Source organism: Notamacropus eugenii, chromosome 1 (genome assembly GCF_028372415.1).
Source record: "Notamacropus eugenii isolate mMacEug1 chromosome 1, mMacEug1.pri_v2, whole genome shotgun sequence".
NCBI lineage: Eukaryota > Metazoa > Chordata > Mammalia > Diprotodontia > Macropodidae > Notamacropus > Notamacropus eugenii.
In genome coordinates, this window is record NC_092872.1 from 182,225,569 (window position 1) to 182,249,848 (window position 24,280).

At 38.3% G+C, this 24,280-nt stretch overlaps 1 protein-coding gene across 3 annotated transcripts in view; it reads left to right on the top strand.

Annotated features, from left to right (window-relative positions):
* Positions 1–10,976: 10,976 nt before the first annotated feature.
* The window catches only part of SLK (STE20 like kinase), a 70,374-nt gene continuing 57,070 nt past the window's right edge, over positions 10,977–24,280 (top strand). For 2 of the 3 annotated variants that reach the window (XM_072621502.1, XM_072621504.1), the window contains exon 1: positions 10,977–11,359. In XM_072621502.1, the coding sequence (XP_072477603.1) occupies positions 11,210–11,359 (150 nt within the window). In that variant the 5' untranslated portion in view covers positions 10,977–11,209. Of the gene's footprint in view, positions 11,360–12,085; positions 12,185–24,280 lie in introns of those variants that run through there. The other variant, XM_072621505.1, reaches the window with a different exon arrangement.

The following is a 24,280-nucleotide window of genomic DNA, read 5'->3' on the forward strand; positions in this document are numbered from 1 at the left end:
GAAACTAAGGTTAAGAGAGATGAGATGTCTTGGTCAGTATCGCATAGGACATTTGTATTCAGGTCCTCTAGACTCCAAATTTGTTTGTTCTATTATGTCATTGCCTCTTCAAAGTAATATGGAATATTTTGTTAATTATGTTCATTATTGCATAGGGGCCATGCTAATGTTTCTACATTATTTTAGTATGTTTGTTGCTAGAGCAAATATTTCATCAAATAATAAATGAGATGTTCATGAACTATGTTGTAAACCTTAGAATGCTATGTAAATGTGTTAGAATAATAACAACAATAATGACAGCCATTATTATTATTGAGAAAAATTACTGGATATGTAGACCAAACTCTATAATTATGAAGTTTGAAAATTTTGGAAGATGATAAGAGGAAGAGAAATTCATGAAATATGATGACAGAGGTAATCATTAATAATAAAAGTGGTTGCTATTTATACAGAACCATTTAGGACTTTACATATGTCGCTTTATATAATTTTAATCTATAAGCATGTACAAATATTATCTTAATTAATATAAGCCTATAATAGGAGTATTTTTAACTTCCAATTTATTTGTGTAGCAATAGGAATCTTCTGAAAACCTGAAATGTGAAAATTTGGGAAAATTAGGATCTAAGCAGATAAAATGACTGTGTATTAAGCAACATACAGATTTATAATTTTTGTGTGAGATCTGTGGAGGAGGAATGAATGGGAATGCAGAAAGTTTTTATTCAAAATCTGAAGGAAAGATTAGGTACCATATGATTATCATAGTAATAACATTACTTTGCTTCATATCACATCAAGGGAAGCTTTAGGACTGGAATATGAATCCTCTGCAGCAGAAACCTGAAATTTGCCTTTGGGATATAATAACTTATATGTTCACTTGTAAATATTTGTAGATCTTTCTCATTTCTACATATTGAATCTCACCCTACCCAACAAGGTAAGCTCCTCAAAGCCTAGGAATACATAGTATATAGAGAATGTTCAGTAAATGTTTGATAAATACTTTCCTTTAAAAATTCCTCAATATAATTTTCCACTTTTAAGTCACTCCTATAATAAAAATGCACATGACTGCTTTTTAGAACTGGCTGTCTTAGATTATTGGGAACACAAAGAACATAGAATTTAAAAGCTGGAAGAAACTTCAGAAACCATCTCATGCAGACATCTCACTTTATGAGAAAGTGAAGCCAAGAGAAAGGGAGAGCACTTCAGTGTTCTTTGCACTACATTACCAAACAAATTTAGAAGAGATGTAATAGACAAAACAAGCAGATAACTTAGCAAATCCATGATCTTATTCAAGAATGGCCAGTTTTGAGAATAAAAGCTTTGTAACTCTGTTTCACCCCAAACCATCTCAACCCCATTCCCCTCAAATCGTCCAAGTGTGTTTCTAACACCCTTCCAAACTAGGGAGGAATGGGATTTCTGGAACCCTTTATAGTATGGTAGTGAATATCAGCAGCAAGGCTAAATTATACTAGATTTGAGAGAATCTAGGTTAGAATCCTGGCTTTATCATTGTACTCCTTGTTTGACCTTGGGCATATCACTCAATATCTTTGGGCCTCAGTTTCCTCATCTGTATGTAGTGAAGTTGGATTGGCCTATATAAAATGAGAGAATTGGACTACATTACTTTTAAGGTCACATCTTTAAATCAATGATTAAAAGTTCTATGAGCTATAATCATATCAAAAATATATCTAAATCTATTATCCTATGAAAACATATCTAAATGCATCTTTCTGGTACAACTTCACTGCTTTACATCCATTCAGTTAAGCCTCTGAACAAGTTAAATTCAGTGTTGAATGTTTCACTACTTAACATTAAAAATGATGTATCATGGAGTATGTCTGTATTTTTAACAGAAATCTGGATACCAGCTGTAAGGAAGGATTCATATACAGAAGTGAAGTTTTTGCTTTCATTTCTTAAAGATTATAAAATTCTGAAAACCTCTCACTATATTATTGCACACATAAGAATCAGTTTAGCAGCAGTGGTTTTATGGAGGAGTAACAATTCAGTGTGACGCAGAAAGAGAAGTGAATTAGAAGGGAAGATATTTTTAGACTCTTGTGAATAAAGAGTTAGGTCAGGTGATTCGATTATTTTTTTTAGAAGAATGATTTTTATTTTTTTAAATCAGCATTTTGGAGTTTTCTGGATTACTAGTCAAATATTTTAATTCTGGGGAGAAATGATTATGATTCTAAGCGATTTTCCTAGAATTCTTAACAAAAACTATAATTACATTATGAAATTCTTATAAGTTAGAAGAATTTGCTATTTCCATTTAACCTGTATGGATCAGAACTACGAAATTGACTAGTAAACTTTCATTGCATCAAATTAGCAATTAAATAAACGAGACTTTTCCTATTGTTTTTAAGGGAAGTATGTATAAAAGTAGTTAGGTGCTAAAAAAATGCCTTAATGACTAGTGAGAATCATAGAATTTTCAAGTTAGAAGGGACATGAAGAGATCATCTCATCTGGACAATATGATCTTACTTACTAGAAGGACTTATGATCAGGTCATAGCTATAGTACTGTAAGGGAAGGGTCACCAGTTCAACCCTTCACTTTCCCCCAGCTGATATATGTATAGCACTTTGTGAACTTTAAAGTTGTAGAAATGCTAATAATTATTATTCATGTTGAAAAGTAATCTCCCAGGTAATTTGTGGAGCCTCGATGCTAGCTCATGAGACTTGCAAGAATTTACTTAGCTCCACCTAACTATCAAGAGGGCTTGCTTGAGTACTTCTGAGTAGGAACGAAATTGTCACAAAAAAAGTGTAGATTTTGACCTAAGGGACTCTGTTGTGCTGCCTGGGTAGAGCTGTGTACCTGAATATCAAAAAAGCTGAAATAGCCCCTAAGCATGGGTAAGACCACAGAAGAGTACACACATATATACTCTGCTTAGAGAAATGACAATAGCATATGGCAGTACCTCAATAAAAAGAAGCTTAGCAGCAGATGACAACATCAGATCTGCAGATGAGCTGCAAGTAGAACTTTGGAGGTGAAGTAGAATAGCAGTGCAGCACAGTAAGTTGCTAGGAGACCAAGTGACTGAATCCTGAGAACTATTCTCGCTGGGACACAACTCTAGAAACACAAGCTCTCTCTCCTAACAGTATGACAATCTGTGGGAGATTGATCTTTCACATAAAGGGGATTTTTCTTTGAACTTTCCTCCCTATTCTATTTAATTAAATGCTTTTTGCTTTGATTAACATATCATTAGTCTTTGATATAAAGAGATGCATTAGTTGAAGACTGAGGCTGATTTTGAATACATTATTATTGTAATAGTATCATGAACCTGGGTGTAGCTGAGGAGGATGTGTCCTTTGGACTATATATTTCAGTGTTTCAGGGCCCCATGATGGAGTCAATCAGTCAAACATTTATTAAGTTCCTATTGTGTTTCAGGCACTGTGCTAGGTACTAGGGCTATGAAGAGACTCTACGCTCAAAAAGTTTGCAGTCTGATGAGGGAGACAACATATAAACAACTACATACCAAAAAACTGTATCAGTCAAGTCAGACAATAAACCTTTCTTAAAGTCCTACTGTGCTAAACACTGGAAGTACAGATATGAAAAAGACAGTTCTTGTATGTTCATGTTTTATTTTCTCAATTACATGTAACAATTTTTAACATTCACTTTTTATAATTTTTGAGTTCTAAATTTCCTCCCTTTTTCCCTTCCTTTCCCCCTCTGTAAGAAGGTGAGCACTGTGACATAGATTATACATGTGCAGTTATGCAAAACATATTTTCACATTAGCCATGTTGCAAAAGAAAACAACCTCTTTCCCCTCAAAAAAACAAAACCCAAGAAAAACAAAGAAGGTAAACAAAATGTATGCTTCTATCTGCATTCAGACTCCATCAATTCTTTCTCTGGAGGTAGACAGCATTTTTCATTATAAATCCTTTGGAATTGTCTTGAATCACTGTATTGAGAACTAGATATAGGAGAATACCTAAGTCATTCACAGTTGATCATTGTACACTATTGCTGTTACTATGTACAGTGTTCTTGTGGTTCTGCTCACTTCATTTTGCATCAACTCATATAACTCTTTTTAGGTTTTTCTGAAACTATCCTGTTCCTTATATTTTACAGCACAACAGTATTCCATCACAATCATATGTCACAGTTTCTTTTTCTTTGATTTTATTTTAAATTCAAATGCCAGAACACAAACACAATTTATTTAGTCATTCCCCAATTGATGGACATCCCTTCAGTTTCCATATTTTTGCCACTATGAAAAGAGCTGCTATAAACATTTTTGTAAATATAGGTCCTTTTCTTTTTTCTTTGATCTCTTTGGGATACAGACTTAGTAGCGGTTTTACTGGGTCAAAGGGTAGGCACAGTTTTATAGCCCTTTGGGCATAGTTCTAAATTGTTCTCCAAAATGGTTGGATCAGTTCACAGCTCCAAGAGTGCATTAATGAAGGAGCTTACAGTCTAATAGAAGACAGTACACAAAGGCTGAAAAAAGAGGAGCAAGGTCCTCAAAGAGGGGGGCATGGTAGAAAAAATCAGAAGTCCCAGAGTAGTACAGTATGGAGAGAAATGTCTGAGCTGACCTGTTTCCTTGAACTCTCCAATCAGAGGAACAGAGTTTGGTGATTTGGGATATACTGGAGATAATCAACAGAGGGAAGACTAAGAGGAAATGGGAAAGGCTTCTCAGCGAAGGTGGGATTTTAGCTGGGATTTGAAGGAGGTTAGCAAAGCTAGGAGGCAGAGATAAGGGAGAAGAGAAATCCAGGCATGAGAAACAGCCAGCCAGTCAGAAGATAGAGTGTCTTGTGCAAGGAACAGCAGGGAGGTCAGTGGCACTAACTAGCAGAATGTGTGGGGATGAGTAAGATATAAGGATACTGGAAAGATACGAGGAGGACAGGTCTCTGAAGGACTTTGAATGCCAAACACAGGATTTTATATTTGACCCTGGAGGTGATAGGGAATTACTGGAGATAGCATAGTATGATAAACAGAAAAAAAATTACTAGATGTGGAGGTAGTTAGAGAACACAGTTAAAATCTTGACTGTTACAACCTTTGACCTTGGGCAAATAATTTAACCTCTCTTGGCCTCAGTTTTCTTAGCTATTAAATGAGGGGGTAGGATTAGGATTACCTGTAAGGTCTTTTCTAATTCTAAATATATCATTCTATGATCCTTTTTCAATTTAGCTAGGGTGGTTTTTGTGGCCAGTACTGAGATCATACTTTCTATCTTAGTAAGACCTGACTCGCTTGTACTACTCTGGCATTGACCTTGAGAATTTGTGACCTTCATGCCATGATAAAGTATTAGACTTTAGTGGAGAGACAAGTTTTTAGGTTACTTTAATAGTTTGGTGTTCAGTAGCAGGGAAAAGATGGTCCCATTATATTCTTCCTTGGCCAGACCACACATGAAATACTCATCCAGTTCTGATTGCCACATTTTTAGAAAGATTTTGATAAATTAGAGCATATCTAGAGGAAGACAACCATGATAGTAATGAAACTCAACACCTGGAAGTGATGACATAAGCTTACTTAGGTAAACCTTGAGACCTCAATTCTCTAACTACCTCTTCTGCTTACTATTTCCTTCCCTGGTGACAGGTCAATGGACAACGCTCTTGAGAACTTGTGAGCCTTGGTGGCCTTGGTAAGTTACAGAGTTTCTCAGTTCTTGGGTCAGAGGTGCTTCCTGTAGACTACACATCATTTTTTAGAGAAGAAACATTACCACTAGGTGGATGCTATGGCTAATTAAGTAAGAGTAAGTCGTTCCTTGGCTGGCCAGGAGATCTGGACCTCGTGAGTTGTTCAGACTGTGTAGATCTGAAGTAAAAAGGAACAGTCTGTTTTATCCCACAATGACTTTATCTTTTGGGGGAAGTATAGTAATAGGCTATAATTTTATGTTTTAAGTAATTAATGTACTTTTGTTTTAATACTTTTGTATTTTAAGCATTTTTTTTTAGTAGAGATGCCAAATAGCTGGCATCTATTTTGTTCATTGAGTACCTTTTCTAGAATGGATCCCCTTTTAGGAGAGACTTTAGACATAAACCATGCTTCAACTTTGTGGTAGAAATTTTCCCCAGGACTCTGGAGAGTGGGGCATAACAAGCCAGAGAGTATAAGAAAAGCCTGCTCCTTTTAGGGATAAGGTCTTCCCCAGGACTGAATCTGTTCTTTCCAAGCCCAGAGCCAGAGTCCCATATGAAAGAGGGTACCCCCTTAGGTCACCTATAGGTGACACAAAGATTAGTGAGGTCAGTTGGTATGGGTTTCCTAGAAAAGAGGACAGGTAACATATTGGGAAGAGGAAACATGATCACTATACTCAGATATGTTAAGCGTTGTTGTATGGAAAATTGACTACACTTGTTTTGCTTGCTCCTGAAAGGTAGCACTAGGATTAATGGGTACAAATGACAGGGAAGTAAATTTTAGCTAAATATAACAAAGTTGTTCAAAAGTAGTATGGTCTGCAGCTGACATAGGCGTATTTCTTCTCCCCCAGCCTAAAAAAGAAGTCCCAGTAAAAGCACTGTATGCTGCATGATCTGGAGAAAGTTAGAGATTAAGAGGTTGTTTCTCTTTAATGCTATGTTTTTTAAGTATATGTTTTTATCTTGTTCAGAAATTTTGACATAAATACCCCTTTGTTGCCATCATAGTGGGACCAAGGGTCCAATAAAATTATTACCCCAAGATCTCAAAGTGCACATTTGTAAGTGCTGAGAAATAGGCATTACTCAACTCAGCTCCTGGAATGTAGCTCCCACAGGCTCATCCCTACACATATTCCAATCTGTACACTCCAATCCACTTTTGCTATTTTTATTTTTACATTATCTGCATTTCTTATTAAATACCTTCTTCCAGAGAACTATCCCGACTTGTAACAATAAATGAGAAAATAAGTTCAGCAAAATTAACCAACATATCATTTAAGTTTAATATCATATAATCATTATATTTTTAATTTAATTTTTAATTAATAAAATTTGTATATAATTTAATTAATAGAATATTTTTATTTAATATCATATAATCATATAATTTTATTTAATATCATATAAGTTTAATACCATATAATATGATCATAATCCATATCCATAGTCCTCTGCCTTTTCAAAGAAGGGTGAGAGTTGACTTGCATATACTTAATGTTTCTGAGTGGATGAAGTTTTACTTATTATCCCTTTGTTTTTCAGAAGGATACTAACTATATGATTTCCTAGATGTCAGAAGGGGAAAGAGGCTTTTCTTCATGGTCTTCAATTCTTTTGTATCCACCAGTATGTTATTTGGCTACTGACCAGGGCTTTGTGGAGGATAGAGCTAATAAAGTCTTGAATGAATTTTTTTTTCTCTCTCCTTTGAACCCTAAAGAATTTTGATTTTACTTTTCTTGTGGAACATCATGCATTCTTCTGTACTTTCAGTTATTTTACTAATGCAAATCACATCACTTCTGTTCCTTAACAGATAATAATGACTTTCCAAGGTCCCAAGACATTATCCCCTGGTGACCCACCTCTCTAAACTTAGGCTGATCTTAAAAAGTTACCTAGGCCATCTTCAGACCCATACTTAAGGCCTTTTCACTTTGTTAATAACTTCCAGTACTTGCACTCTGCTGACATAGCGGCTAAGAACCCAAGGTCACCATTCCACAAGACAACGAGGCAGTAAAATAGAACTTTATCAGTGGCATTACGTTCAGCCTTGACTATGGCTGTCTGTGTACATTTCATGTTCTCTTGAGTTCTAAGATTCTTAGAACTGAGGGCAAGGAATCAAGTTTTATGATTTTTGTCTTCAGTACCTAGCACAGAGCCTTGTTGCCCTTAGAAGGCTTCTGAATATGTATTGACATTTGATAAATATAAATATATGTTGATTTGAAATTAAGAGGTAGCAGAGTTGGACAGCATGGTATGGTAGAAAGAGTGCTGAATATGAGAATAAGTCCACCTCCATACTGTTGCCAAAGTAATTTTCCTTAAATGCAGATCTGATCTTTACCATGTGACTCTCCTACTCAACCAACTCCAGTAGCTTTACAGTGATAATGGGAAAAAATATAAATTCCTGTTTCACTTTTAAAACTCTACAGAACCCCATCCTATCTCTCTAGCATCATTTCACCTCTCCTGCTTCGTAGACTGTGATCTAGCCAAACTGGCTTTCTGTTTCTCCCTCAAAGAGACTCCAACATGCCATTTCCCCTTTTCAATGACTTTGCACTGGCCATCTCCAGGAGAGTGCAATGCACTCTTGCCTTACATCTGTTTCATAGAATTCTTCATTCTCCAAGACACAATTCAAGCAACCCTTTCTATTTGAAACCTTTCCTGATGCCTTCAACTGCTCATGCTCTCTCTAAGTTCCTTTATATTTAATTACTCTATATTTATTCTCTTTATACTTATACTGTATATATTTTCATATTTACTTGTTGTCTTTCCCATTAGGTTGTAAGGTCATTGCAAGTAGGAAATGTTTATTCTTTGTACCTGTATCCTTAGCACCTAGCACAGTTTCTGGCACAGTAGGCATTTGATACTTTAAAATTTTTTTTATTAATTTATTTGCTTTCAGTTTTCTGCAATCACTTTCATAAGTCTTAGATTTCCTCCTCTTTCCTCTCCCCTTTTCTTCCTCCTCCCTCCCCAAGACTGTGCAATCTTATATGGGTTCTACACATACATTCTTATTAAATACATTTTCACCTTAGTCATGTTGCATAGAAGAATTAAAATGAATGGGAGAAACCATGAAAAAAACCAAACCAAAACAAAACATAACACAAGAGAAAATATTCTGCTTCATTCTGAGATCCAATTCCATAGTTCTTTCTCTGGATGTGGAAGGCATTTTGCCTTAGGAGTCCATTGGGAATGTTTTAGGTCCTTGCATTGATGTGAAGGGCTAAGTTTACCAGAAAAATTCCTCACACACTGTGGTTGTTACCGTGTACAAAGTTCTTCTGGTTCTGCTCCTTTTACTCAGCATCAAATCATATAAGTCTTTCCAGACCTTTCTGAAGTCTTTCTGTTTATCATTTCTTATAACATTACATTCACATACTACAACTCGCTCAACCATTCCCCAATTGATGGACATCCCCTCAATTTCCAGTTCCTGGCCATCACAAAGAGAGCTGCTATAAATATTTTTGTACACATGGAACCATTTCCCATTTTTATGATCTCTTTGGGATATAGTCCTGGAAGCGGTATTGCTGAGTCAAAGAGTATGCACATTTTTATAGCTCTGTGGGCATAGTTCCAAACTGCTCTCCAGAATGGTTGGATTAGCTCACAGTTCCACCAACAATGAATTAGTGTTCCAACTCTCCCATATTTTCTCCCAACATTTATCATCTTCCTGTTTTGTCATATTAGCCAATCTGAAAGGTGTGATGTGGTACCTCAGAGTTGTTTTGATTTGCATCTCTCTAATCAATAGTGATTTTAGAGCATTTTTTCATATGACTTTAGATAGCTTTAATTTCTTCCTCTGAAAACTGCCTATTCATATCCTTTGACCATTTATCAACTGGGGAATGACTTGTATTCTTGTAATTTTGACTCAGTTCCCTATATATTTTAGAAATGAGACCTTTATCACAGACACTAGTTGCAAAAATTCTTTCCCAGTTTTCTGCTTCCCTCTTAATCCTGGCTGCATCGGGTTTGGTTGTGCAAAAACTTTTCACTTTAATGTAATCAAAATTATCCATTTTGCACTTCATAATGTTCTCTTTCTCTTGTTTGGTCATAAATTCCTTCATTTTCCATAAATATGTCAAACACACCATTCCTTGCTCCCCTAACTTCTTTATAGTATCCATCTTTATACCTAGATCATGTATCCATTTGGACTTCATTCTTGTGTATGGCGTCAGGCTTTGGTCTACAGGCACTGAATACTTGTTAATTAAACGTGAGGAAATAAGAGTTGGGATAAAATTTGGGGACGTAATTAAGAGAAAGCAGATTTTTTCTCATCCAGCAGGACAGGGATTTTCATCAGAAGACAAGGGAAGCCCCTGGAAGTTAGTCTGGTGCTCTAGCCCGTGTCTTCAGACTCTCAGGCCCCGACAGGGGCTGCCATGCTCCGGGGGTTCCATGGCACACCCTCGCACACTCCGGGATGAGGCAGTTTGGCCTGAGTCAAGGCTTTCTGGAAGGGTGGAGTGCAGATGGCTCAGGGCGCCGTCCTGTTTGTAGTGGATACCCTCCAGGACCGCATCACCTCATCGTGACTGCACTGTATCCGAGGCCCCCCTCCCCGCCAACCCCCCAGCCTCAGGCCACGAGAGCGATCAGAAGGCGCGGCCCCCCGCACCGTGCCCGCGGCAACCGTCCTCCATCGCTTCCCCCAACGGCTGCGGGAGCTCGCGCGGCCGAAGCGCGCGTGCGCGGCCCCAGCCTGGACTCGCCGCCGTGTGCGAGGGCGCGGGCGCGCGCCCCAGGCCGAGGCTCGGAGGCTGCAGAGGCACCGAGGCGGGCGCGGCGGGGGCGCCGCCTGGGAGGCTAGGCGGGCGGCTGGAGACAGCGGCTCCTGGGAGCCCGCAGCGAGGGAGGCCGGCGGTTCGCCCCCGCGTCAGCTGAGAAGCCAGCCCGCGCCGGCCGCCTGCTCCCGGGACTTGGCGTGACGCGGGCCTTCGGTCGGCTAGCCGCCGAGCCCGGACAGCTCGGCCCTCGGCCCACCTCCCCCGGCCCCCGCGGGCTTCGCGGTCCCGGGGTGGGGGACGCGGGGGCCCTGGTCGGCGGGCGAGGCACCCTCCCCCTCCTCCTTCCCTCGGCCGGCCGCGGGCCGCCCGGCCGCCTCCCCGCCCTCCTGAGAGGCGCGTTGGCCGGCCCTCGCTGGGCAAGGAGCGCCGCCTCCCCCGCCTCCCCCGGTGGGGGCCGGGACCTGGGCTGTGGGTCGCTCCTCCCCGGGGGTGCGGACGGCCCAGCCCTGCCCGGCCGGGCTGCGCGGAGCCGTGGGGCGCCCGGAGGGACCCCGATCGCGCCTGCTGCCGGCCGCCTGCCTGCCTTTGAAACCCGGACGGAGGAAGCAGAAGAAACTTTGGCTTCTTAGTGTGGATTTTCCTCTGTGACTGGAGAAGCTTCGGCCCGCAGGAAAAATGTCCTTTTTCAATTTCCGTAAAATCTTCAAATTGGGCAGCGACAAGAAGAAGAAACAGTACGAGCATGTGAAGAGAGACTTGAACCCCGAGGACTTTTGGGAAATTATAGGGGAATTGGGGGACGGAGCCTTTGGGAAAGTGTTCAAGGTAAGAGCCGAATCCGGGAGTCTGCTTTCGGCGGGCGAGGCGGGCCTGGCCCACGGGGTGCGGGAGGGGCACTGAGTGGTGCCGGTGCCCCCTACCCTGGCTCCCATTTCTTCCAGGAGCGTCCAACTTCAGATCAAGAGCCAAACGCGTTATCGCCTGGCTAAGACACTTGGGTTAAATGCTGAGCAAGATGGGGTCTGTATAAATAAAGTCGGGCAAGGAAATGCAGGCACCGCAGCTCCACACTTAGAAGTTAACCGTCTGCCAAGATGTATTTTAACTAGATACAAAGTATCATTTAAGTTTTGTTCCTGTCACTTCCCCGACCACGAAGTACTTTTAATGAGAAATGAATCATATTTGCAGGACAGTTGCAGTACATAGCACTTTGTCCACCAGTTATCCTGGTTGCCTGGAGTAAAACACGTCGGTTTTTATTGGGATATCATAGTTTTATTTATATCAAGCACACAGCATAATCTTTCCTTTACACTTTTGGATGAGGATAATGATTTAAAAAAATCCGAAGTCTGTACTTCAATTCATTGACAAAAGACACTATAGCACTAAAGTTTCTGAAGGAAATTTTCCAGAAGAAACGTGTGTATGACAAGTTAGCTGAATTATAGTTTAAAATTATTTTTGGATAAGTTAAATTTTAAAAAGAGGTTTGAGCTTTTAACCCTAAGGCATTAATATAAACAACCTTTTTGTGGATTTTTTTTTTTAGATAGTATGTAAAGTATGTTTTTGGAATCTTTTACTCCTGAAGTCCAAGATTGTCATGATACTGGATTTAAGGGAAGTTTGGAGCCTCTGGCCTAGGTATGATGTCATGGTTAGGGATAAATGGAATTTCATGTCTTCAAAGCTTGCTCCTTTGCCTGTGAAGAATGTGTCATATTCTACATATAAAAGTTAGGAAACAGCTCTGCTGCTTGTTGTCTAAGAGGAAGAGAGGTGGTTTGGGAGGTGGGTGGGTGGGAGGGAAGAAGACTCAGAGATCTGTAGTGGAAAGAACTAGACTAGGGAGTCAGCTTTCCTCCTCACTAGCTGTGTGACCTTGGGCTACACATTTCATCTCTCCAGGCTTTGGGGTCCTCATCTGTAAAATGAAGTGTTTGAATTAGATGATTACTAAAGACTCTTTCAGCCTTCCTGGTATAACCAGGATTCGATTCCCATACTTTTGTCAGTTTGAATTCTTTAGGTAAAAGCAAAGTGCTGGGATGGCCTGGACAACTTTTGATAGTACAAGGGTACCTTGCTTTATACAGTAAGCATCTTAAGTTGTATTTAAATCATATTTTTATACATTTCTTTTTTTAGCATACTGGGGAAATAGGGCATTAAAAATAATGTGGTTCTTTTAGTGAGCATTTTCATTTTTCAATAAGAATAAAGCACCTTTGTTGATATTTTCATTTAGGATCATTTGTGAACAAAGTTGTTTTCTTAAACTTTGTTCACAAATTCATTGATTCTTTATCTGAATGGAACTTGAACTTTAGTCCAGCCCCCTCACTTTACAGATGAGATGGGACAGGAAATGGGATAAGCCCATAGTGAACTATTTCACCAGTTTCTCCTGCCACAGAAATACTGTTGAAGAAGGGGGAAACAGATGTTGAGGACAAATTCCTGCCACCCCTAGCTGAGTTTTATAAAAGTAGCTTAATTTTCAGAGTTTTATCATAAAGAGTAAGTCTTATCTTCATTCTAGCAGGTCATTTAATTGAAAGCCTTAGAAAAGTTTAAGAATAAAAATTTATTGTTGAAAATTATAAAATTATATCCAGGAAGTACAAGGAACTTCCAAGGATTCACTGATCTTTTTCATTGGCAGCCTGATTTTTGACGACATGGGTATTTTGGGATATTTTTGTTGTTTCACTAATTGCTTTTAGGCCTTTTTAAACTGATCTAGTCTGTTGGGTTTTGTTTTATATTCCTATAGGCTTGTATTTAGTTTTTCAAACTTAAAAATTGCATGCAGTTTTGTTAGAAAAGTAGAATTAATGGCTGCTGTTATACTGTTAGGCACAAAGATAAAATCACATATAGAATAACATGCCATGGTTTATGCATTTAAAAAACTACCCAGAGTAGGCTTATTGCTTTTACTTCTATACCAAGTTTCTCTCTCTTTCTCTCTCTCTCTCTCTCACACACACACACACACACACACACACACACACACACACACACACACACACACACACACACACACACACACACACACACACCCTCTCACCTCCTCCTCTTTCTCTTCTTCTCCCCTCTCTTATTCTTTCTCTCCTTCCTCTTTCTCCCTCTCTCCTCACCCTCTACCTGGAAAATCCAGTTCCTCCCCACTTTAGATTTCATTTCCTTTTCCCTTGATTACAAAAGAATTTCAAGCTCTATATTTAACTATTTTTTAAAAAATTATTTCAAATAATAAAATGAGTTATAGCTTAACTTTTGACATACTGATAAGGATTTCTTATGGAGCTGATGGGAACATGAATTTTTTGGAGGATATCTAAATTACTTTTACTTCATATGGTGATTTGTGATTTTTAAAAGCATCTTGGAATATATCCATATTTTAATGTACAAAACTTTTAAAAATAAATTTTCCTTAGACATTTTTTCCTGAGAATTCCTACTTGTCAGCTTCTTGTAAGTTTTATATTTTGTGAAATTTAGAAAAAATAGGAAACAAGTAATTTTCATATATCCTTTATTTATTGATGATAGTGTATATCTTAGTCTTCAGGAATTACTTTTTTGGTTTGTCCTCAGTGCTTATGCACCAGAATATCTTACCTAGATGACTTACTTAAAGGAGACTTCTGATTCATTGATAACCAAGGAGAGAGAAGCTTTCTTTTACCATGGTTATTGTGGAGTAGGCAAACACTGTTAATGTGAAATTTAGTCCTAAAAATCCAATAAAATTAAAATGACATCCCATTTTATTATGAATGTATTCCCATGAAAATAGTAAAGACTTTAAATCTCAAAAACACAGAATCATAATATTTAAATTCCTAAGTAAATTTTAAATATACATGTTAAAGGAACTAATTTCATTCCTAAAATTCTAATTTTTGCCTAGATTCAGGGAATATTGAGGCATTCTTTTGTGTTGCTATTTGGAGCTTATAAATATTTTTTAAGATTGGTGAATTTTTTTTAAGGATGCAAGAAAACAAATTTGGTTTTATTTTTATATGCGGTAGAAATATTTTAGTATTTAGTATAGTTAGATTATGTAGTCCTTAAGTTTCACTATAACAGTTTTTTTCTTCTTTAAAATTTATTCATTTATTGCTTTGACACAACAGATACTTCCCAAAAAACATCCAAGGAAACCCTTGTAGAAAGTACATTTTTCCCCCTCCTACCAAAAATAAAACTATATAAACTTAGTAAGATTATCAGTGATTAGAAGAAAGAAGAAATGTTTTATTTAACTTTGATATTCTGGTACTATAACATTGGCAGCTGTATTTGATGAGAGGTTTGTTTCTATGTTGATTTTATTTACATTGTTGCATTAAATGTGTATGTTGTTTTTTCTTTGTTTTCTACACTTAACATCATTTCATACAGGTACTTTCTTGTTTCTCTTAATTCTTCATATTTGACATTCCTTACTTATGGCACAATAATATTTTATTACATTAATATACATAATACATTTAGCCATTCCCAAATTGCACACATTTTGTTTCCAGTTTTTATTTTCACAGATATCGCTGTTTAGAGCATTTTTATTCATAGAAGTTTTTTCTTGATGTCAGTAACTTCCTTAGGGTTTGGCTTAGTAGTGTAATCTCCTGTTTAAAGGGTTTAAACAGCGTAGGAACTTTTCTTAGGTAATTCCAAATCATTTTGCAGAATGGTTAAGTGAAAAAATAATTCTGGGAGCAGTGAATTGGTGTACTTGTGTTACCACAATCTCTCAAAAAATGCGTTTTTCTTCTGACAGCTTTGCAAGCCTTGTAGGTATCTTAAGGTTGTTTTGATTGGTATTTCTCAGTTTATTAGTTATTTTGGACATTTTCAGGTGGTTAAAGATAGTTTGTATTTCTTTTGAAAACTATTCATGTAGTATGAATACTTGTCTGTTGGACTTATTCTTAAAAAATTCATATCAATTCTCTATAGATTTTTTATGTCATACTCTTAGAGATATTTGATGGAAACACTTTTTCTTCCCATCTGTATCTTTGATTTTAGTTGCATTGATTTTATTTATGCAAAAGGTTTTAAATATTCTAAAATCAGAATTATCTTCTGTTCCATTTCTGGTTACTGATTTTGCCCCATCTATAATAGTGAGGGGGAACAAAAAAGCTTTCTAGTCCCTAAATTTTTTATGTTGTACCTTTTTACATTTAGATGATACATTTGGGATATGCAGTATAAGATACTGCTCTAAAAGCTTTTTCACCAAAATATTATTGTTTTCTCAACAGTTTTTATAAAATAAGCTCTCACTCCCCAAAAGCTAGTGTTTCTTGAGGTTATGGAATACTAGACTGCTTTGGCACATTTATTTCTAGGTCTTGCTTATCTAGTTTATTACTTAAGACTGAATTTAGTTATCCAGGCTCACAGTCATAACAACCCTTGGCTCTTCTCTCTCCTTTGCCACCTGTATCCAGTAAGTTGCTAACTCTCATTGGTTCTTTTTCCTCCTTAACATCTTTTGTATCTGTCTCTTTCTTTCCATTCATCCAATCATTAACCTAGTTCAAGCTTTAATCTCTTGCTGGGACTATAGAAATCAGTCTCTCCCTCCTTTCCAGTCAGTTTTCCATATAGCTGCCAAAATAATGTTCCTCAAGCACACGTCTGACTTGTTTTACAACCTCTTCCTCCACTACCCCCAAATCAAGAAATTTCACTGATTCCCGACTGCTATGATTTCACAGCTTGCTATTCGTAGTCTGATTCTAGACTGCCCTTCTACACTTTTTGTACATTTCTCTCCTTTATGCATTCTATGTTTCAACCATAGACCTAGTTGTTGTTTGTTGTACACAACATTCCATCTGCAGTCTCTGTACGTTTTTATAGGCATGCCCTCATGGATTCCTTTCTTGCTTCTGCCTCAGAGAATCCCTAGTTTCCTTCAAAGGTTAGTTCAAGTGGCATCTTTTAGGGTAAGACTTGCCTGATTCCCTTAGTTGTTGTTAATACTTGCTGATTCCTTCTCAAATGATCCCATATGGTTCTGTATTTCTGGGCAAGTCAGTTAAATTCTCAGTGCCCTTGGTAACTTGCTTATAAGATTATAAATTTCACAGCAGTAGCTGAGCACATCATTGGTAGATGGAGTTGTCTTTCTGACTGCATAAAGAAATCAAAAGTTCAGAAGTATAGTTAAAAAAAAAGGTCAAATAGTGGAGATACTAGATAGCTTTGCTCTACCTTTGGTCTTATTGAGAATACTTCCAGTGTTTCTCTCTTATAAATAATACTAGTTTTTGGTATTATTAAAGTTTTATTGATGGGTTTGTTTTTTTATACCACAGCCATTTTCTGAATAATTTATCCCTTTCTTGACTGTGTTCTCTTTTACCAAGAAAAGCAGTTATACAAGACCAGCCAACAAAACACCGAAGTAACAATGTATGCAAGATTCTGTGCTGGTAGTTCTCTACTAAGACAGCAGTGTCACCGTCTTTTCTCTGGACCAAGGTTATTCATTACAATTAATCTTAGTTCAGATAACTTTTTAATATTGTTTTTGTTTACATTATTGTTGTATCATCCTGCATGTTGTACTTCTGATTCTCTTAACTCTACATAAATTCACACATATATGAATAAAGGAATAAATGTGCAGTGTACTGAGTGCTGGGGACAAAACAAGCACACTAGACCATCTTAGCCCTCAAGGAGCTTACATTCAAATAGGAGAGGACATTCAAATGTGAAAGAGAGGAGGAGGTTGATACTGGGGCATCTGTATAGTTTGGAAAATCACTGACAGAGATCTGGTTCTGGGCAAACTAAGGTAAAAGCTCACTATCAGAGCCCAGCATTCCAGGAGCAAAGTCTAAGGTTTCAGCAAGTTTCATAAGTTTCTCCTAGTTCTCATATTTTTTTGTGGTGCTGTGTTATTCCACTTTTATATCACCATTTATAGAATTATTTTTCTAGTTTTTTTGCTACCATAAAAATTGCTGCTTTGAATATGTTATTACATATGGGACCTTCCCTTTTATCTTTGACCTTAGTGTAAACCTAGTATTGGCCCTTCCCCCTTCTGAGCTGTTATTGACCTTTCTTTTGTAATTCCCAGTTGTTTTCCAGAATGTATATACCAATACCAATTTGTAACCAGACCAAGTGTACTTCTCCCATAGCCTTACCAAAATTGACCATTTATATTTGTCATCTTTGCCAAATGGTTATTTGTAAGGTAAAAACTCAGGATCGTTTTAATTTGCCTGCATTCTTGATTTTAGACAGGTACTTTTGTTCACAAAACAGTTCTTTGAGCTTGTACTTTGTTTTCTCTGTAAACAGGAGTGTTTCATTGGAAATTTCAATATAATGTGTGAAATGAAGTTAATTTTTCGAACAATGTGACAGATTATAGGAATATGCTTTTAATACAAATTTTAAAAGCCCTCAGATTCTAGATAACTTAAATAAAATTTTTCTTGGCAATTGTATTTATATTTTTGGTTAGGTAGCTAGGTGGTGCAGGGGATAAAGTGCTAGACCTGGAGTAAGGGAAGATCTGAGTTCAGGTATTGATTGTCTCTGAAACTTATTACCCATGTGACTGTGGGCCAGTCATTTAACTTTTGTCTGTCTCACTTTCTTTATCTATAAAATGGGGATGACAATAATAACACCTACGTCCCAGAGTTGTTGGAACTATCATATTAGATATTTATAAAGTGACAAGCAGGTCATAAACCTTAAAGTGCTATATAAGTGTTAGCTATTACATTACTATCCAATAAGTTGCTCTTTTATTATGTGTTGAGGAGAAATTTTTATTTTTCTTTTTTTTTCTTTTTTCTTTTTTTTTTTTATTAAACTTTTAACATTTATTTTCACACAATTTTGGGTTACAAATTTTCTCCCCTTTTTTCCCCTCCCCCCCCCAGACCCAAGCTTTCTAATTGCCCCTGTGACCTATCTGCTCTCTCCTCTATCCTCCCTCCCTGCCCTTGTCTCCGTCTTCTCTTTTGTCCTGTAGGGCCGGATAGCTTTCTTGACCCCTTAACCTGTATTTCTTGTTACCCAGTGGTAAGAACATTACATTTGGTCCTAACACTTTGAGTTCCGACTTCTTTAGCTCCCTCCCTCTCTACCCCTTCCCCTTGGAAGACAAGCAATTCAATATAGGCCATATCTGTTTAGTTTTGCAAATGATTTCCATACTAGTTGTGTTGTATAGGCCTAACTATATTTCCCTCCATCCTGTCCTGTCCCCCATTACTTCTATTTTCTTATGGTCCTTTCCCTCCCCATGAGTGTCGACCTCGTATTGCATTCTCCTCCCCATGCCCTCCCCTCTATCCTCCCCCCCAACCTGCTTGTGCCCCTGTCCCCCACTCTCCTGTATTATGAGATAGGTTTTCCTATCAAAATGAGTGTGCATTATATTCTTTCCTTTAGTGGAATGTGATGAGAGTAGACCTCATGTTTTTCTCTTGCCTCCCCTCTTTATCCCACCACTAATAAGTCTTTTGCTTGCCTCTTTTATGAGAGATAATTTGCCCCATATAACTTCTCCCTTTCTCCTCCCAATATTTCTCTCTCACTGCTTGATTTCATTTTTTTTTTTTAGTATATGATCCCATCCTCTTCAATTCACTCTGTGCACTCTGTCTCTATGTATGTGTACGTGTGTGCATGTGTGTGTGTGTGTGTACTCCCACCCAGTGCCCAGATACTGAAATGTTTCAAGAGTTATAAATATTGTCTTTCCATGTAGGAATGTAAACAGTTCAACTTTAGTAAGTCCCTTATGATTTCTCTTTGCTGTTCGCCTTTTCATGGTTCTCTTCATTCTTGTGTTAGAAAGTCAAATTTTCTTTCCAGCTCTGGTCTTTTCATCAGGAAAATTTGAAAGTCTTCTATTTCATTGAAAGACCATTTTTTCTCCTGAAGTATTATACTCAGTTTTGCTGGGTAGGTGATTCTTGGCTTCAGTCCTAGTTCCTTTGACTTCTGGAATATCCTATTCCATTCCCTTCTATCCCTCAATGTAGAAGGTGCCAGGTCTTGTACTATCCTGATTGTATTTCCACAATACTTGAATTGTTTCTTTCTAGCTGCTTGCAATATTTTCTCTTTCACCTGGGAATTCTGGAATTTGGCCACAGTGCTCCTAGGAGTTTCTCTTTTTGGATCTCTTTCATGCGGTGTTCTGCGGATTCCTTGAATATTTATTTTGCCTTCTGGTTCTAGAATCTCAGGGCAGTTTTCCTTGATAATTTCATGGAAGATGATGTCTAGGCTCTTCTTTTGATCATGGTTTTCAGGTAGTCCCAGAATTTTTACATTGTCTCTCCTGATTGTATTTTCCAGGTCAGTTGTTTTTCCAATAAGATATTTCACATTATCTTCCATTTTTCGAATCTGCGCGGTATGTTCTGAGATATCTGTCTTTCTCGAAAAGTCCAAAGCGTCCATCCGTACCATTCCAGATTTGAAAGATCTATTTTCTTCACTGAGCTTTTGAATCTCCTTTTCCATTTGGCTAATTCTGCTTTTGAAAGCATTCTTCTCCTCATTGGCCCCTTGCACCTCCCTTGCCAGCTGAGTTAGGCTAGTTCTCAAGGTGCCAATTTCTTCAAGATTTTTTTGGTTCTCCTTTAGCAGGGAGCTGATCTGTTTTTCATGCTTCTCCCTTATCCCTCTCATTTCCCTTCCCAGTCTTTCCTCCACCTCTCTAACTTGATTTTCAAAATTCCTCTTGAGCTCTTCCATGGCCCGAGCCCATTGGGTGGGCTGGGACACAGAGTCCTCGATTTCTGTGTCTTTGCCTGATGGCAAGCCTTGTTCCTCCCCATCAGAAAGGAAGGGAGGAAGTGTTTTTTCTCCGATAAAGTACCCTTCAATAGTTTTATTTCTTTTCCCTTTTCTTGGCATTTTCTCCACCTAGTGGCCTGACCTCTGAATGTTCTCCTCACACCCACCTCGCCTCCTGGTCCTCCCAGCCAGCGTTTGGGGACTGAGATTCAAATGCTGCTTCCCGCCTTAGGATTTTTGGCGGGGGCAGGGCTGTTATTCAGTGTTAAATTAAGCTCAGGTGCTGAGGTCAGGGGCAGGGCCGCCTCTCTGGCTCAGTTCCCTGAGGGGGTTTATGCACAGACCTTCCACAATGGATCCAGGCTCCCACTTGCTTGGGGAGCCCCGTCCGCAGCCGCCTCTCAGCCCCCACCTCCTGGGGGGGCCCGAGCCATGGGGGCACCTCACTCCCCTCTCAACCCGCCAAAGAGACTCTCTCACCTACCCCCGTCAGTTACCTGTTGGTGGGGGGGCCTGTGCTGCTGCTGAAGATCCCGCCTCCGGAGCCCTCTCAGAACTGTGTCTCTCGGAGCCGCAGCCACCGCCGCAGGTCCGGGCTGGGCACCCTGTCTGCAGCGCGACGGACCTTTTGCGAGAGGTTTGCTGGTCCCTCTGTGGGTGGGGGGACCCACGTGGCCGCTGGAGATCCCGTGTAGCCCTCTCGGATCTTTTTCTCACGGTGTCGCTGCCGAGGTATGGTTGCTCTCTGCTACCCGCCCTGGCGCCCAGTCCACGGCGCGAAGGACCCCCCGTGAGAGGTTTGCAGGTCTCTCCGGAACAGAAATCTCCCTCGCTCCAATATTCCGTGGTCTCTGGGTGCAGAATTCGCCCTGGGTTAGTCCCCTCTGCCGTTCTGTGGTTTGTGGGTTCGGAGCTATGTGTATGTGCCTCTTTCTACTTCGCCATCTTGGCTCCGCCCCCCGAGAAATTTTTATTAATGAACAAAACATAGATTATATTGTTATTGGATTTTTATTTTGTAATTAAATTTTTATTTCTATTTTCCAAAGAATTTTAAATGCTATTCATATCAGTTTAGAAATTGATGCTGTTAGAGAACTTGTGAACTTGCTTTTAAAATACTCTGATAATTATACTTCAAGATAATTTTTTAAATTGTAATCCTATGTATTTTAATTTATGCATTTAGAAACTTTATTCTGAGTAAGTGGTTCATGGGCTTTACTAGACTGTCAGAGTGTCCATGACACAAAGATTGAGAATCTCTGGTCTACAGATTGCTTAAATAGGTTGGTTTGACGCTATTGTCATTGCATGCAATGTCATCTCATTTTTATCATTTCTCCAAATTTGGTTTTGATTTTGATTTTTACTCAACAAGTTAGTAATCTCAGTGTAAGTAGAAAGCTGATTTGTAGATGACTGCTTTATTAGTAATAATCAGTTTCATTTTTATGTGATGTTGGTTGGACTCCCTGTGGCAAACTTTTGGAAGGACATAGATGAAAGTTGCAGGAGATGAACAGGCATGAATGGTTCTGATACGCATGGTTGCAGGGAATATTACTGAGATCACAGATCCATTAGAGTTTCAGAATGTTTGGTGTTTGCCATATCTGGTGTCTTTTGATTCTCTTTAAAGAAAGATTCATGACATATAAATAGAATGTTTCTGAGTAATCTTACATTTATGTGATAGCAAAGCCATTCCAATTTGTTACCCTCCAGAGCTTAGAATCTACTGGCAAAACTTTAGATGATTCATGTTTACCTGCTTGTCACCGTAAAGCAACAGTATTTTTAGAGGCAAAAGTGACAAATAACTATTCCTAAAAATGAATTAACATACATTAGTTAGGGTGGCACAAAAAACAAAAGAAATATTAAGATGTCTTGCTTCTCAAGTTCTGGTGCTGTATATCCAGTTTTCTCCAAATCTCAAGATGAGCTCAAAGCCCTCATTTGTGAGGTCTTCCTGGACTACTCTAGTTTATAGTTATCTTCTTTAAGTTCCTCTATTAAATTAAATCCCTGAAGTGAATGTCTTTAAATCCCTGCAGTACTTTGTACCATTCATTTGATGAACTATTGAGTATTACCTGATAACTTTTCATATATTGTTGTATTGAGTTATTTATTAGTTCTTGCATTGTTGAACTTAGCGTGTTTTGTCTCCCTAACTCACTGAAAAATAGGAACTATATCTTATGTTTCTTTGTATTTCCCATAGTGTTTTGCATAATGCTTTATGGATAGTATGAGCTCAACACATATTTGTTGGCTAATTATTGTACCACTGTACTAGACTTAAGAACAAATTAATAACATTTATTAATTAACATTTTTAAACCTTTTTTTGATGCTCCCAGTGTTACTTGTATTAAATTAATGAGCAATCAGTGTAAGTAAGTAAGTAAGTAAAGCAATCAGCTTTAGACTATTCTCATTTACTAAATGGTAGATAAAGAGAATGCTGTACGTATAGTTTACCTAGATTTTAGCAAAGTATTTGATAAAGTGACTCAAAAATCTGTCTGTTCAGCTCTTTGTTCTTGTCTCTCTCTTGAGATCTAATCTTAACATCATGAACTGCCTTTTGTTCATTTTGAACTGGATATCTATGCTTCTCACACTCAGTATATCCAAATCAGAACTCATTATTGTTAACACTTAAAGCCGTTCCCTTTCATACTTCCCTGTTACTATTGAGGGTCCACCCATCCACTCAGCTCAGGATCAAAAGCTTGTCACATTTGACTTGTCACTCATTCTGCATATCTAGTCAGTTGTTGCATCTTGTTTTTACCTTTGTAGCATCTCTCAAATATGTCCTCCACCTTTCTATTCAGCCACCACCTTAGTACAGACCTTCGTCATCTCTCATCTTAGATCATTGCATTAACCACCCATTTTCTTTTTCTGTCTCAAGTCTCTCCCCACTCCAGTTTATCTTCTACCTAGCTACCAAAGTGATTTTCCTGCATCTCAAATATGACCATGTCATTTCTTGCTGCAATTGATGAATTCCAGTGGCTTCCAAATGCTTCTGGAATCAAATGAGATAATATTTCTAAAGTGTTTTTAGCATAGTGCCTGGCACATAGTAAGTGCTTAAAAAATGCTTCTTCTTTTCACTTCTCTTCTAGGATTAAATGTAATTTCCTCTGGTGTTTAAAGCTCTTCACAATCTGGCCCCTTCTTAGACGTTACTCCCCTTCATGTATTACACAGTCTAGCCATGTTGGACTCCTTGCTATTCCTCATAGATGCTGCTCCATATCCCATTTCTGTGCCTTTGCATTGACTGTCCCCCATGCTTAGAATGCCCCTCTATGACTTGGAATCCTTGGTTTCTTTCAAAACTTGATACTAGCTCCAGTTACTCTTTGAAGATTTTTTAGGTTCTCTTCTAGTGATATCCATTCTAAAATTTCCTTTTAATAATTTTGTATATGTTTGGGATTTAGTTTTATATCTATAACCACACACATGCGTATCTGTGTACATGTATGTGTGTGTGTATGTATGTGTGTTGTTTCCTCTCTTAGATTGTAAGCTCCTTGAAAGAAGAGGAACTATTTAAATTTTTTCCTTGTGTCCCCAGTGCCAAACATAATGTTTGGAACACGTAAGCACTTGAATAAATGCTTGTTGATTGATTGTGGAGAAGGTGGAGAGACTTGGGTTACAATATAATACCATTAGATGGATTCATAATGTTTAAATGCTAATTTCAAAGAGTAGCCACGTATGGTTCCACGCCAGTTTCCTAGACATGTGTGCTTAGGTCTATGTTAGTAAACATTTTTATAAATGATTTGGATAAAGGCATAGATGGTAACCTTAACTTCCAGATGATGGAAAGCGAGGAATAATGGCTAGTACACTGGGTACAGATAGATGATTATTCTAAAAGGTCTTTGA